The following is a 14802-nucleotide window of genomic DNA, read 5'->3' on the forward strand; positions in this document are numbered from 1 at the left end:
CCCCGCTCGCAGCAACTGGAGAAAGCCCTCGCACAGAAACGAAGACCCAACACAGCCAAAAATAAATAAATAAATTTATTAAAAAAAAAAAAAAATACAAGCTACTAATTTCACAAACCAATCATCCACATTTGGAATGGCTAAATAAATAATACTATACTCATCTATGAATATTAACTAGTAATTAAATATGACATTAAAAACATATGAAAATGTTTGTAATAAAATGTAAAGTGACAGAATAATCCAGGACAAAACCCACGCTATGGTTATAACAATTAAAATACTTATGCATATGGAGAAGCTGAGGAAACAAAATTTTTAATTGCTAATCCTTTATAGTATTGGATGATTCTTCTTTTTAAAAATGTTCTTTAATTTTTATTATTTATGCAATAAATTTAAAATATGAGGGAGAGGTGATTTATATAAGTAAATCTAGCTAAGGTAGATATAAGGTAAGTGAAAAAGAAGTGAATTACCCATATGGACACAACTGGAGATATATCTAGTTCAAACTGTTTGTTTTATCAGCGAAGAAAATGAGAAACAGAGAGGCTAAGTGAGAAGTTTAAGGTCACACAGGAATACTGGCAGTTTTGAGACTAGAAATTTTGGTTCTTGATTCTCTAAACTTTCTTTCTTTAAGACCACCAGATCTTCATCTATGATTTAGTTACATATACCTCAAAGTAGCATTATGGCACAGATATGTTAATTATAAAAATGAATGATCTTACAGTAGATAGAACCTAATAGGGGACTTCCCTGGTGGCGCAGTAGTTAAGAATCCACCTGCCAGGATAGGAATAAAGACACAGACGTAGAGAATGGACTTGAGGACACTGGGAGGGGGAAGGGTAAGCTGGGACGAAGTAAGACAGTAGCACTGACATACATACACTACCAAATGTAAAATAGATAGCTAGTGGGAAGCAGCTACATGGAACAGGGAGATCAGCTCGGTGCTTTGCAACCACCTAGAGGGGTGGGATGAGGAGGGTGGGAGGGAGACGCAAGAAGGAGGTGATATGGGGATATACGTATTCATATAGCTGATTCACTTTGTTATGCTGCAGAAACTAACACAATACTGTAAAGCAATTATACTCCAATAAAGATGTTTTAAAAAAAAAAGAATCGCCTGCCAATGCAGGGGACACGGGTTTGAGCCCTGGTCCAGGAAGATCCCACATGCCGCGGAGCAACTAAGCCCGTGCACCACAACTACTGAGCCTGCGCTCTACAGCCTGAGAGCCACAACTACTGAGCTCGTGTGCCACAACTACCACGACTAGGTGCCATGCGCGTGCTCCACAACAAGAGAAGTCACAGCAATGAGAAGCCCGCGCACTGCAACAAAGAATAGCCCTGCTCGCCACAACTAGAGAAAGCCCACGTGCAGCAACGAAGACCCAACGCAGCCAGAAATAAAAATAAAAAATAAAAGGTATACCAGATTATGTTAATGTGCATTCAAGACTGAGAAATACTAATCTACCAGGTGGTAGAAGTAGAATTGTTTGGGTGTGACTCACTTTAGAGACTTGACTTTGTAGTTAGAATTCACCAGCAGGCCAAGACGATATAAACATCTATATTATTCTTCAAGGTTTCTGGAGGTGAAGTTTTGTTACGTTTGTTTGTTTGTTTTTGATGTAGACAAATAGAGGTAGACCTCAAGGCAAATCATTACTTAAAGACTTTCTTCTTTATCTTAAGAGGATGCAAATACATTGGAGGGCTTTAAGCAGGGAGAATGCGATTAGATTGTGTTCTTAAAAAGATCATTCTAATAGGGATACAGTAGGATAATTAGTTGGCTTAGAAATCCCACTAGGGGATTAAAGACAGAAAGGGAATTTTAAGGGAGTTTGGGGAGACGGTTGTAAACTATTGACCACTCAAGAAAAGAATCTAGTAACATAGCAACAATCTACACTACCTTGACGAAAGACCAGGTGCATCCAAGCACCAGGCACACTCAAGCCACAAACTCTCATTGTTAAAACACAATAGATAAGAGGTCTGAATCTTGTTACAGTGAAGTCAGGGAGTTAGTAGTCCTTGAAGAGTAGCATTTCTGCAAGACAGAAATATAGGTGAAAAAGGAAAGAAAGTAGGTGAAACGGGACATTATACCAAAACCTGAGATGAATTACCATATATTAGTATATGTCACCACCCTTCTGCTAATATACATATTTAAATAGCGTCATGACCATCCCCATTAGACCATACAGGGTCAAAGGAGGAACTAGTGATTTAAGCCTTGACGTCTACCCAAAACTGAGGAAGAAGGTGGTCTTTTCTTCCCTCCCCACTTTTTCTTTGATTATAAAAATGTAGCCCTCTTTGTTCTCAGGGCTGTGCTCCCTTGCCTGCCCGCTTGTAGCTCTCACAAGTATCCTATGCTAATAAACTGACTCTTTGCCTATCGCTTTGCCTCATGCTGAATTCTTTCTGCAAGGAGAAAAAAGAACCTAAGCTTGAGTAAGTCCTGACACCAGGTGAGCAGCTTCAATTAAAAGACAGTGAATTTGAGTCCCCTCCTAAGTCAGGGACTGTAGGTTCAAGTCCCAGTCTGAGGTGTGGCTGGGCTTGAGTCCCATTCCATGGGTTCAAGTCCCATCCTGTGGATTCAAGTCCCAATCTGAATTTTGGCTGGGTTTGAGTCCCATCCAAGAAGGAGAGCAGGTTCAATTCTGCATACAGCTTGGAAAAACAAATTGGAGGGTGGCAAGAATATATGTAGGGACTGCTGAGGGAGCTTATGACAATAATTCAATTCTTTGTCCCCTCCTGAGAGGATGGGCGTCTTCCTACAACAGACATTGCTAATTGCTTAAGTCTTCATTGCTAAGCCTTTCTCCCTTCCCTGGCCTCTTTCCATTAATACAGGCTGAGAAATAAAATATTTGGCTTTTCCAGCCTCTCTTGAAGCTAGTGGTGTCAATGTGACACAGTTCTGGCCAATGAGATAAAAACAGAAATATACAGGAAAAAGGAAGCCTTCTGGGAAAACGTTTACTTTCCTGATAAATGAGGGAGATGTGACTGGTGCTACTGCCTTTCTCCTTCTTTCTGCTTTTAATGTGGATATAATACCCAGACCTGGGGCACGTATCATGAGACCATGACGCAAGAAACAAGAAGAAAACGCTTACGAAAAGAGAAGAGCAGAGCTTCCAATCCAGATTCTGACACAATTAAGCCACAAAAGCAAAGCCAAAAGCTATCTACCTTTAACTTCTTTTAATGTGGGAAAAATGGTAGTTGGGTATTCTGTTACTTGTCAGAAGCATTCTGTTACATATGCTAACACCAAAAAGAAGAGTCCATCAAGCACTTTTCCAACCTTATTAATATTTTCACTAATCCTCATTATCATCTTAGAGGAAAAGACATCCTGACCCTCAAGGAAGTACCCACTTCTTCCAGCACTTATGGTCAACCATTATTTCCTCATTCTTTTAACTTTACTTGCATAATCCTTTGCATTACCTCATGTTTTATCCTCTGCCTGGAATGGGCCTCTCCTTTTGTTCTCCTGACAAATTACTAATTATCTTTAGAAACCCAATTCAAAAGTCAATTATGTTCTCTATGAACGTTCTCTCATTTTTTGTTTTCCACTTCACAGTAGTTAATCTTTTCTTTGTAAGTACTCCCATCACATTCTGCATTATGTCTTAATATGGCATTGATCACAGTGTATCACAATTATTTGTCTCCTGAGTTAGAAGCTGAGCTCTTTCAAAACAGGGTCTGTGGGACTTCCCTGGTGGTGCAGTGGTTAAGAATCCACCTGCCAATGCAGGGGACACAGGTTCAAGCCCTGGTCTGGGAAAATTCCACATGCCAGGGAGCAACTAAGCCCACGTGCCACAACTACTGAGCCCATGGTCTAGAGCCCGCGCACCTAGAGCCCGTGCTCCGCAACAAGAGAAGCCACAGAAATGAGAAGCCCACGCACCGCAATGAAGAGTAGCCCCCACTTGCCACAATTAGAGAAAACCTGCGCACGGCAACGAAGACTCAATGCAGCCAAAAATAAATAAATAAATATTTTTAAAAAATTAAAAACAAAAAAAACAGGGTCTGTGATTACTGAGGCTGGTGGTGCAAGAAAGTCATTTGAGAATTTTAAAAAATATATAAACATTACCCTGGTAATTCTCATATAGCTACTGCACAGGCCAGCATTTGGGAATGATTACCATAGTTCTTCTATCTCAAGCACCCAAAAAATAATGAGCATATTTGCTAAAGAAATAATGAACTGTTACTGAAATAAACGATTGGATTTTCATTACCTGTAAAACTAGCCAACCTTTCCCGTTTAAAGGATGGTTCTTCTAGGTCTTCTACCATTGATTCAGTAGTGGATGTACTTGACTTAGAAACTGTACTGCTTCCTAAAACTGACCTTTAATAATGAATAACAACATTATTTATTTAGATATCCTTATGAGCAATTAAATGTATAAATGAAAACATCAGATTGAGAAATCAAATATACTGTAATCATATGAGCAAAGTTGATAAAAATAAACTAGTTCTTTAAATATTGAGTTGATTTTTAATGTTCTTTAAGTAAAAAGTCATTTTAAATATACTCTAGAAATAAGACATGTCAAACCTATGCCTAAAGACCTTCAATGGATTCTCAACAGTATGTTTAGGATAAAAATCCAAAACACAGCGTACCTACCGAGACTCTCCGTCTTATCTTCATTATCAATATTCTCTCCCCCCACTTTATTTTTTTAAGTTTCTCAAACTTATGGAGCTCTCTTACCTCAGGGCCTCAGCCTGGAATATTCTACCCTTCATTTTTCACCAGGTTTCTGCTCATTTTTCAAATCCCATATTAAATGCAATTTATTCAATTTGATAAATGTCCTCTCAAGACTTAATTTAAAATAAAATTTATATACTTTGTGGGAAATCAATACACTGAAGAATCCAAAAATAATTTCCTTTAAACATAGAAACTTAACATTACTCCATGATATTACATACTTTTTTCCTTTCTACTTATAGTTCCAACTGCCCTCCGAAAGGTTGGGTTCAGTTTACTGGAATATCCTTTGTTTTTTTTTTTTTTTTTATCAATCAAAATAGTTTATATCCTTTGTTTTGTGGAGAACTCCCATGGCTTCTGTATGCTAATTTGGAGGCAGACTCTAGAGCAGCATATTTTCTCCTAAAATTTCGTGCTTAGTTAACATCTGGAACTTTTAATTTATCAGATTGAAAGTTACACACTAAAGTATTTCCCCATAATCTTTAGATTGTTTTAGGAGTACTGTTTTATTATGGCAAAGACTGAATTTCTCTATTGGAAGCACTAAAAATTTTCAATTATATAAGTATCTACATATGTAAATGCAAAACATTTCATTTACCAAAAAAGAAAGTTATAAAACAAGAGAGAAATCAAACCCTAGGAGAACAAGGATTTGTATGGAAGAATAGGGAGGGAAAAAAAGGAAAGCTCCTAAACTGCAGCATAAAAGAAACTGAAGAAAACTGAAGAAATACGTCTGTGATGCTAGGTCGCATCTTTTGGTTCCTCAGGAAATCTTGAGTAAAATCTGTATATTTTTTCACAAATGTTTTGGTGTAAGTGTAGGGGAACACCTGACATGCAAGCTCTACATCTAGTTAAAACATGAGAAGAACACAGAGGTGGCACACTAGGATGAGAGAGCGGCGCTGGGAGACTGGGGACAACTGACATCTAAGTTACATATGTGCAACTTAAATGAAAATACATAAGATATAAAAAAAGAATCATAGAATAGTATACTCTACCTTGTAAACTGCCCTAACATACTAGGATTTATTGTATTCTGATAAAGGCTATAGGAAGCTATAAAGTCTGATGTACGTGATCCTTCTTGTGATGTCAATAGTTTATTTGGCTTTGCTGTACCAGTATATGGATCTGGATGGTAGAGAGGTCTGGGAGTAACATCAACTCCATGTATATCAGTCACCTGTAGAAAATGGTTATTTAAAATAAAATAAGTAAAAAAGACAGGGTTTCTGAATAATCGGTCCTAAAAAACAGAGATAAAAATAGTAGAAAAAAGATAAATATAATGTTTGTAGGATAGGACAAACATTAAAAATTTAATGATAAAAGATTTTATGCTTAAAAAGTTTCTTAACTGAGGCATACACTTTTTTAAAAGTCTTATTCATGTTTTACCTGTATATAAGAAATATATACTAATTTTGAGAAAATTCAAAAATATAGAAAGATTATTCATTCAGATTGTTAATATTTTGGTATATTTAATTTTTTTATGTATAAGCTTTAAAAACCACAACTTTTCATTTAACATTTTATTAATAAACATTAGCCAAGTTATTACACATTTTTGGCTTATTTGTTTTTGGCTAATTTTTAGTATTTTTAATTATGAAATTTAACACATACAGAAATATAATTAAAACATAACCATATAGTTAAATAATGCAAAGCAAATGTTCTTATAATCACAACTAAAGTAAAAAATTAGAACATTGATAGAACCTCCAGGAGACTTTGCCCCTCCTAGATCACAAGCAGCTCCCCTAGCTTTTGCTTCTTCTGGTTTACTGCCTCTCCCTCCTTCCCAGTGAATATCATTAACTTGATTTTGGTAATTATTTTCTTTCTTCTTTTTAAAGTTTTATTAAGTATGCATTCCTAAACAATAACACTTACTTTTTATAACTTATATTGAAGTAAAATATACATAGAGATGTGCACATATAAATGCACACCTTAATAAATTTTCATAAACGGAAGACACCCAGGTACCTAGCATTCAGATTTAGAAACAGAAAATTACCAGCATCTCAGAAGTTCCTTCCATAAGAGTCACTATCTCCCACCAAAGGTAATGATTGTACTGACTCCATGGATTAGTTTTGCCTGTTTTTGAACTTCACTTTGATGGAATCATGAAGCACGTACCCTTGGTATCTGGTTTCTTTTTTTCAATGTTATATTTGTGAGAGCCCTTCATATTGTTAAGTATAGCTGTAGATGGTTCATTTTCATTGTTGTACAATAATATTCCATTGTGTGAATATATCACAATTTTATATATCTATTTTATTGTTCATGGACATTTCTGTAGTTTCCAAATTTTTGGCTATTACAAATGATGCCACTGGGCTTCCCTGGTGGTGCAGTGGTTAAGAATCCACCTGCCAATGCAGGGGACATGGGTTCGAGCCCTGGTCCAGGAAGATCCCACATGCCGCAGAGCAACTAAGCCCATGCGCCACAACTACTGAGCCTGAGCTCTACAGCCCGCGAGCCACAACTACTAAGCCCATGTGCCATAACTACTGAAGCCCTCGCGCCTAGAGCCTGTGCTCCACAACAAGAGAGGCCACCGCAATGAGAAGCCCGCACACCGCAACGAAGAGTAGCCCCTGCTCGCTGCAACTAGAGAAAGCCCGCGAGCAGCAACGAAGACCCAACGCAGCCAAAAATAAATAAATAAATATATTTTAAAAAACCAAAAACAAATGATGCCACTAAGAAGATGGTTGTACATGCGTTTTGCTGACTATACTGTATGAATTTATGTTGGGTGTATACCTGTGTGAAATTCCTGGTTATTGGATTATTTATATGTTCACATATAGTAGATACTGCTGAAAGGTTTTCCCAAGTGGTTCCCACCAACAAAGTATGAGAGTTCTGGTTGCTCCAGATTTTGCTTAGTACTTAGTATTGATATTTACCAAGTTTATCAATGTAATTTAGTTTTGCCTGTTTTTAGAATGTATATAAATAGCTATATATTATAACAGAATTATCTGACATCTTTTGTGCAGCAGTATGCTTTTATATATCTCTCCATGTTGTTGCATGTATAATAGTTCATTCATTTATTGGTGACTGTAGTCTGTTGGATTAGTATATCATATTTTATTTATCCCTTTTACTTTTAACAGACATTGAATTGTTTCCAGTTTTGGCCATCATGAAAACTGTTTCAATAAACATTTATGTGAAAGCATACTGTTAAACATGAAAATGTATTTCTGTAGGGGATATATAGATGTGGAATTGATGAGTCAACTTGATTAGATAACCAAACTGTTTTCCAAGTTGATTGTAAAACTTTTCAAGATTACCAGCATTGTGACAGTTGCTGTTACTCTACATTCTCATCAACAACTAGCACTGCCAGATATAGAAATTTAAACCAGTATGGGTATAGGTATACAGGTATCTCATTTTGACTTTAATTTTCATGAAATCGAACTTCTTTTCATGTGCTTATTCCCATCTTGACTTCCTTTTTTTTGAAGGAAAATATCTCATACAAGTCCTTTGCACACTTTTCTGTTGAGTTCCGTCTTTTTTTAAATTGATGATAGAGCTCATTAAATGTTCTGACTATGAACCCTTTCTGGTTTATGTGTTGAAAATGTCTTCTTTCACTCTATGGCTGCATTTTCCTTGTAGTATCTTTTAATGAATAGAAGTTCTTCATCTTAGTGTAGTCAAATTTATCATGTTTTCCTTTATGGTTTACGCCTTAGATGTCTCATCCAAGAAACCATTCCCAATCCTGAAATTATGAAGATATTTTTGCTTTCATGTTTAGATCTATAATATACCCAGAATTGAGTTTTGTGTATAGTATGAGGAAGGAAGCCAATATATTTTTATTCCGTGTGAACACCCAATTGTCTCAACAAGAATTTTTGAAAATCCTGTTATTTCCCCATTACTCTCTAGTGCACATTTATTATAAAACAAGTGTTTATATGTGCCTGAGTCACTTGTAGGCTCTCTGTCTATACCTTTGTTAATGTTACACTTTATATAAAACTTGGTATCTAGGAGAGCAAGTCCTTCCACAAAGTTCTTATTCAGGAGTATCTCGGTTATGCCTAAGCCTTAGCAGCTTTATATAAATTTTAGACTTACCTTGACAAGTTCCTGAAAAAAATACAATGAAAAAAAAAGCTGAGATTTTGACTGAAATTGCAAAGAATCTATAAATCAAAATTTGGGTATAATTGATCCACTTACAATACTGACTCTTTCTATGCATAAACATGTTCTATCTCTCCATTTGTTTGGGTCTTGTTTAATGTCTCCCAGTAAAATTTTATAGTTTTTACAGTATAGGTATGTGCATCTTTGTTATATTTATCCACAAGTACTTAATGTGCTATTATAAATGGTATCATTTAAAAAATATGTAAGTTTTGAAATGTGTGTTGCTGGTATATAAAAATATAATTGTTTTTGGTTGTTTTTTTTGATATCCAATAACCTTGCTAAACTCTTATTAATTTGATAATTATTAATAGGTGATTTAAAATTTTATATGTAGGTAATTGTGTCATCTACAAATATTCAATGTTCTGTTTCTTTCTTTCCAATTCTTACATTTTTCATTTCTTTTTCTTGCCATACTGAAATGGCTAAGACTTCCAAGAATGTTGGATAGAAGTGGATCCTTCTTAGGAATGCTTTACCATTAAATACGATCAGTGCTGCAGGATTTTATAAATCAGATTAAGGAAGTTCCTTGTGATTGCCAGTTTCATAAGAACATTTTAAATCATGAATAAAATTTTAATCTTATCATATAAATACTTTCTGTATTGAGATGATCATATGCTTTTTTCCTTTAAGCTATATATGAATGTGGTGAATTACACTAATGGATTTTTAAATGTTAAACCAATCTTAATTTCTTGGTATAAATGCAGCTCCTCATGATGTATTATCTCTTTTTATTGTTATTGAATTTTGTTAACATTTTATTGAGGATTTCTCCATCTATGTTTGGAGAGATTGACTTGTAATGTTTCTTTCTCATGTTGTTGTAGTCAGATTTTGATATCAAGATATTTCTAGCCTCATAACATGAGTTCTGGAGTATACCCATTTCTCGTTCTGTTTTTGTTCTTACGTGTTTGGCATATATCACTAGTGAAACCATCTGGGCCTGGAATTATCTTTGAAGAAAGATTTTTAAATTACTCATATTAATTTAATACCTTCCAATTTTCATTTTTGCTTGTCTCTTGGTAAAATGTAAGTTTTTAAGGAATCTTTCTATTTTATATTCATTCGCAAATTTTGCAAAATTTAAAATTGGCATAAAGTTACACACAATCTGCATAATTATCTTTTTAAATAGCTTTTAAAGTGTACAAGTCAGTGGATTTGAATGTATTCACAAATATGAGAAACCATCACCACAGTTAATTTTAGAAATTTTTTATCACCTCAAGAAGAAACTCTATATCCTTTAACTCTGACTCCCTAACCCTTGTCTTCCTCCCAGTCCTAGGCAACCACTTAGGTATTTCGTGTCTCTAAAGATTTCCCTGTTCTGGACTTTCATGTGAGTGGCATCACATAGTGTGTGGAATTTTGATTGGCTTGTTTCATTTAGCATAATGGTTTCAAGATTCATCCATGTTGTTGCATGCATCAGTACTGCATTCCTATTTGTGGTTGAATAATATTCTACTGTATGAATATACCACATTTTGTTTAGCCATCTGTCCACTGATGGACATTTGGGTTGTTCCCACTTTTTGGCTATTATGAATAATACTGATATAAACATTCATGTACAAGTTTCTGCGTTGGAAATATATCTTAAGTTCTCTTGGGTGTATATATCTAGAGGTAGAATTGCTGGGTCATAAGATAGCAGTATGTTTAAACACCTGAATTACTACCAGACTGTTTCCCAAAGTGGCAGGACCATTTTACATTCCTATCAGTAGTATTCTGATTTCTTGATATCCTTGCCAACACTTGTCATCTGACTTTTTGATTCTAGCCATCCTACTGAGTATGAAGTAAAGATCACACTGTGGTTTTGATTTGCATTTCTCTGATGACTAGTGATGTCAAGTATCTTTCCATGTGCTTTTTGACCATTTGTATACTTTCTTTGGAGAAATGAGTATTCAAATCCCTTGCCCAATTTTTAATTGGATTTTTTGTCTTTTTATTATTGAGTTGTAATTCTTTATATATTCCCGATACAAATCCCTTAACAGATATATCATTTGCAAATATTTTCTCCCATTCTGTGGGTAGACTTTTTACTTTATTGATTATGTTCTTTGAAGCACATTTTTAATTTTGGTAAAGTTCAATTCATCTGGCTTTTTTTCTTTTGTTGTTCATATTTTTTGTGTCATATCTGAGAATCCTTTGCCAAACCAAGGTCATGAAGGTTTACCACCATGTTTTCTTCTAAGAGTTTTTAGTTTTAACTGTCACATATGTCTTTGATTCATGTTGAATTAACTTTTATATGGTATGAGGCAAGGGTCCAACTTTATTCTTTTGCATGTGGCTATCCAGTCATCCCAGCACCATTTATTGAAGACTATCCTTTCCCTCTTAAATGGTCATGGTACGCTTATCAGAAATCAGTTGACCATAGATGTAATGGGTCTATTTCTGGACTCTCAATTCTATTCCATTGATCTGTATATCTATCCTTGTGCCAATCAGTACCACACTATCGTGATTTCTGTTGCTTTGTAGTAAATGTTGAAATTGGGAGTGTGAGTCTGCCTACTTTAGTCTGCTTTTTCAGGACTATTTTGGCTATTCTGGGTTCCTAGCAATTCCATATGAATTTTAGAATCAATTGTCAATTTGCACAAGGAAGTCTGCTGGGATTCTGATAAGGATTGTGTTGAACCTATAGAACAGATTGGGAAGTATCACCATCTTAATAATGGTAAGTCTTCCAATTCATAAATTTTGGATGCTTTCCCATTTATTTAGATCATCTTTAATTTCATTCAGTAATGTTTTACAGTTTTCAGAGCTTATTATATCACTTCTATTATTAAATTTATTCCTAAGTATTTTATTGTTTTTGATGTTATTGTGAAATTGTTTTCTTAATTTTCAAATTGTTTATTGCAAGTGTAAAAAATACAATTTATTTGTATATTGATCATGTATCCTGCAACCTAACAGAATCCATTCATTAGTTTTTAATAGTTTCTTTTTTTGTTTGTTTTTTTTTGTTTTGTGTCTTTTTGGCCATGCCACGGCTTGCAGAATCTTAGTTTCCCCACCAGGGATTGAACCCGGGCCATTGCAGTGAGAGCGCTGAGTCCTAACCACTAGACTGCCAGGGAATTCCATAGTCTTAATAGTTTTTTAGTAGATTTCTTAGGAGTTTCTATATGTAACATTATGTCATCTGCAAATAGAGATTTATCTTTTCCTTTCCAATTTGGTTGCCTTTTTTTTTTTTTCCCCTAATTGCCCTACCTAGAACCTCCAGTACAATGTTGAATAGAGTGGCAAGAAAATTTTGTCTTGTTCCTGATGTCAAAAGGAAAGCATCCAGTTGCATGATTGAGTTGATATTGGTGGATTTTTCATAAGTGTTCTTTATCAAGTTGAGGAAGTCCCTCTACTCCTAGTTTATTAAGTGTTTTTATCGTGAAAGTATGTTGAATTTTGAAAAGTGCTTTTTCTGGATCTAGATGATCATTGCTTTTTATTCTACTGATATGAGAGGTATTACATTGCTTTTTAGATGTTAAAGTACTTTGCATCCCTGGGATAAATCCCACTTGGTTAACTGTTATGGGCTGAATTGTCTCTCCCCACCAAAAAATTCACATGTTGAACCCCTAACCCCTAGTACCGCTAAATGTGACTGTATTTAGTGATAGGGACATTAAAGAGTTAATTAAGTTAAAATGAAGCCATTAAGGTTGGTCCTAATCCAATATAACTAGTGTCCCTAAAGGAAGAGCAGATTAGGACACTGTTTAGGCCATACAGTCTGTGATATTATGTTATGGCAGCCTTAGCAAACTAATGCACTCCAGGCATATAATTCTTTTTATATGTTAGATTCGGTTTGCTAGAATTTTGTTCAGGATATTTGCACCCACATTCATAAGAGACATTGGTCTGAAATTAATATTGAAACTAATGTGTGTCTCCTGTAGACAGCCTATCATTGGATCATGTTTTTTAAGCCAGTCTGACAATCTATGCCCCTTGTTTGGATTGTTTAATCTATCTACATTTAATGTTTTCTTGATATAGTTGGATTTATATCTCCCATCTTACTTTATGTGTTCCATATGTCTCATGTCTTTTTTGTCCTCTATTCATCCTTTATTACTTTTTTCTGCATTGAGTGAATATTTTCTAAGGTAGCATTTTAATTTTTTAATGATTTTTTCATTATAATTTTGAGGTTTTTCTAGATGGTTGTTCTAGGGTTTAACATACACATCTTGTCAAAATTAGCTTTGGATTTATATTAGCTTAATTCTAGTAATATATTGAAATATTACTCCTATATAGCTCTATTCACTATTTCCCCCTTTTGTGGTATTATTTTTATGTAAATTACATGTATTACTGTTACAAAATATAAGAAAACAGAGCCATAATTATTACTTTTCATTTTGTCATCATTAGCTTACATTACATCTTTGTTCCCATCCACCTCCTTTGTGCTATTACTGCCAAATACATAACACATATATTACATGTCTATGTGTCATAGATCCAATAATACATTATATACATGTTATTTTATATAATCGTTTTTCAAATCAGTTAAGAGGGAAAAAAGGAGGAAATGCACTAATAGTTGCATTAATTACATGATATAATAGTTGTTGTAATTACATAATTGTGTTTACTGATGTTCTTTGTATGGATATGAATTACCATCTGAGGTTACTTGTTTTCAAGCTGAAGAACTTCCCTTAGTATTTCCCGTAAGGTGGGTCTGCAAGCAATAAATTCTTTCAGTTTTTGTTTATCTTGGAGACTCTTTATTTCATCTTCATTTTGGAATAATAGCTTTACTGGATACAACACTCTTGGTTGAGCTTTTCCTTTAACAACTTCAAATTTGTTCTCCTCTGCCTTCTGGCCTCATTGTTTCTGATGAAAAGTTATGTTAATCTTATTAAGGTTCCTTTGCACGTGATACACACTGTTTTTCTCCTGCTGCTTTTAAGATTTTCTTCTTGTCTTTGACTTTCAGCATTTTTACTATAATATGTCTTCATTGATTCATTCTTGGAATTCACTGAGCTTCCTGGATGTGTAGGATATTGTTTTTCATTAAATTTGGGGTGTTTTCATCCATTATCTTTTTGAATATTTTTTCCTTTCCTTTTGTGTCTCTCTTCTCCTTCTGTTACTCCCATTATGCATATGTTGGTGTATTTGATGGTGTTTGATGGCTCTATTCGTTTTTCTTCATTCTTTTTTTTCCCACTCTGTGTTTGGCTTGAATAATCTCTATTGATCTGTCTTCTAGTTTGCTAATTCTTGCTTCTGTCAGTTAAAATCCATTGTTGAGCTCCTCTAGTGAATTTTTAAAGTTTCAATTATTGTACTTTTCAGCTTCAGAATTTCCATCGGTTCTTTTTTATAATTTCTCTTTATTGATACTTGGTGTAACATTATATCTTTTTACTTCTTTAAAGCATAGTTTCTGTAATTCCATGAAGCTATTTATAATGGCTTCTTTTAAATCTCTTTCTGTTAAATTTGACATTCGCTTCCTCCCACAGACAGCTTCTGTTGCCTTTTTTCTTGAGTATGGGTCATACTTTCCTATTTCTTTACATGTTCCATAATTTTTTGTCAGAAATCAGAGATTTTAGATAATATATTATAGCAACTCTGGGTACTGGAACTTCCCTCCTCCCTAGAGCTTGTTATTGCTATTTGCTTGTTTATATTTTGTTTAGTGATAGCCTGGATTATTTTAGTGAGGTCTGTTTTCCCAT

The 14802-nt window shown here is 34.6% G+C and overlaps 1 protein-coding gene across 1 annotated transcript in view; it reads right to left on the reverse strand.

Annotated features, from left to right (window-relative positions):
- Positions 1-14802, reverse strand: part of DNAI4 (dynein axonemal intermediate chain 4) — a 123861-nt gene that overhangs the window by 93740 nt on the left and 15319 nt on the right. The window contains 2 exon segments of the mRNA XM_068538005.1: positions 4317-4429; positions 5821-6005. Of these exon segments, the coding sequence (XP_068394106.1) occupies positions 4317-4429; positions 5821-6005 (298 nt within the window).

The sequence above is a fragment of the Eschrichtius robustus genome, chromosome 3 (assembly GCF_028021215.1).
Source record: "Eschrichtius robustus isolate mEscRob2 chromosome 3, mEscRob2.pri, whole genome shotgun sequence".
NCBI classification, from domain to species: domain Eukaryota; kingdom Metazoa; phylum Chordata; class Mammalia; order Artiodactyla; family Eschrichtiidae; genus Eschrichtius; species Eschrichtius robustus.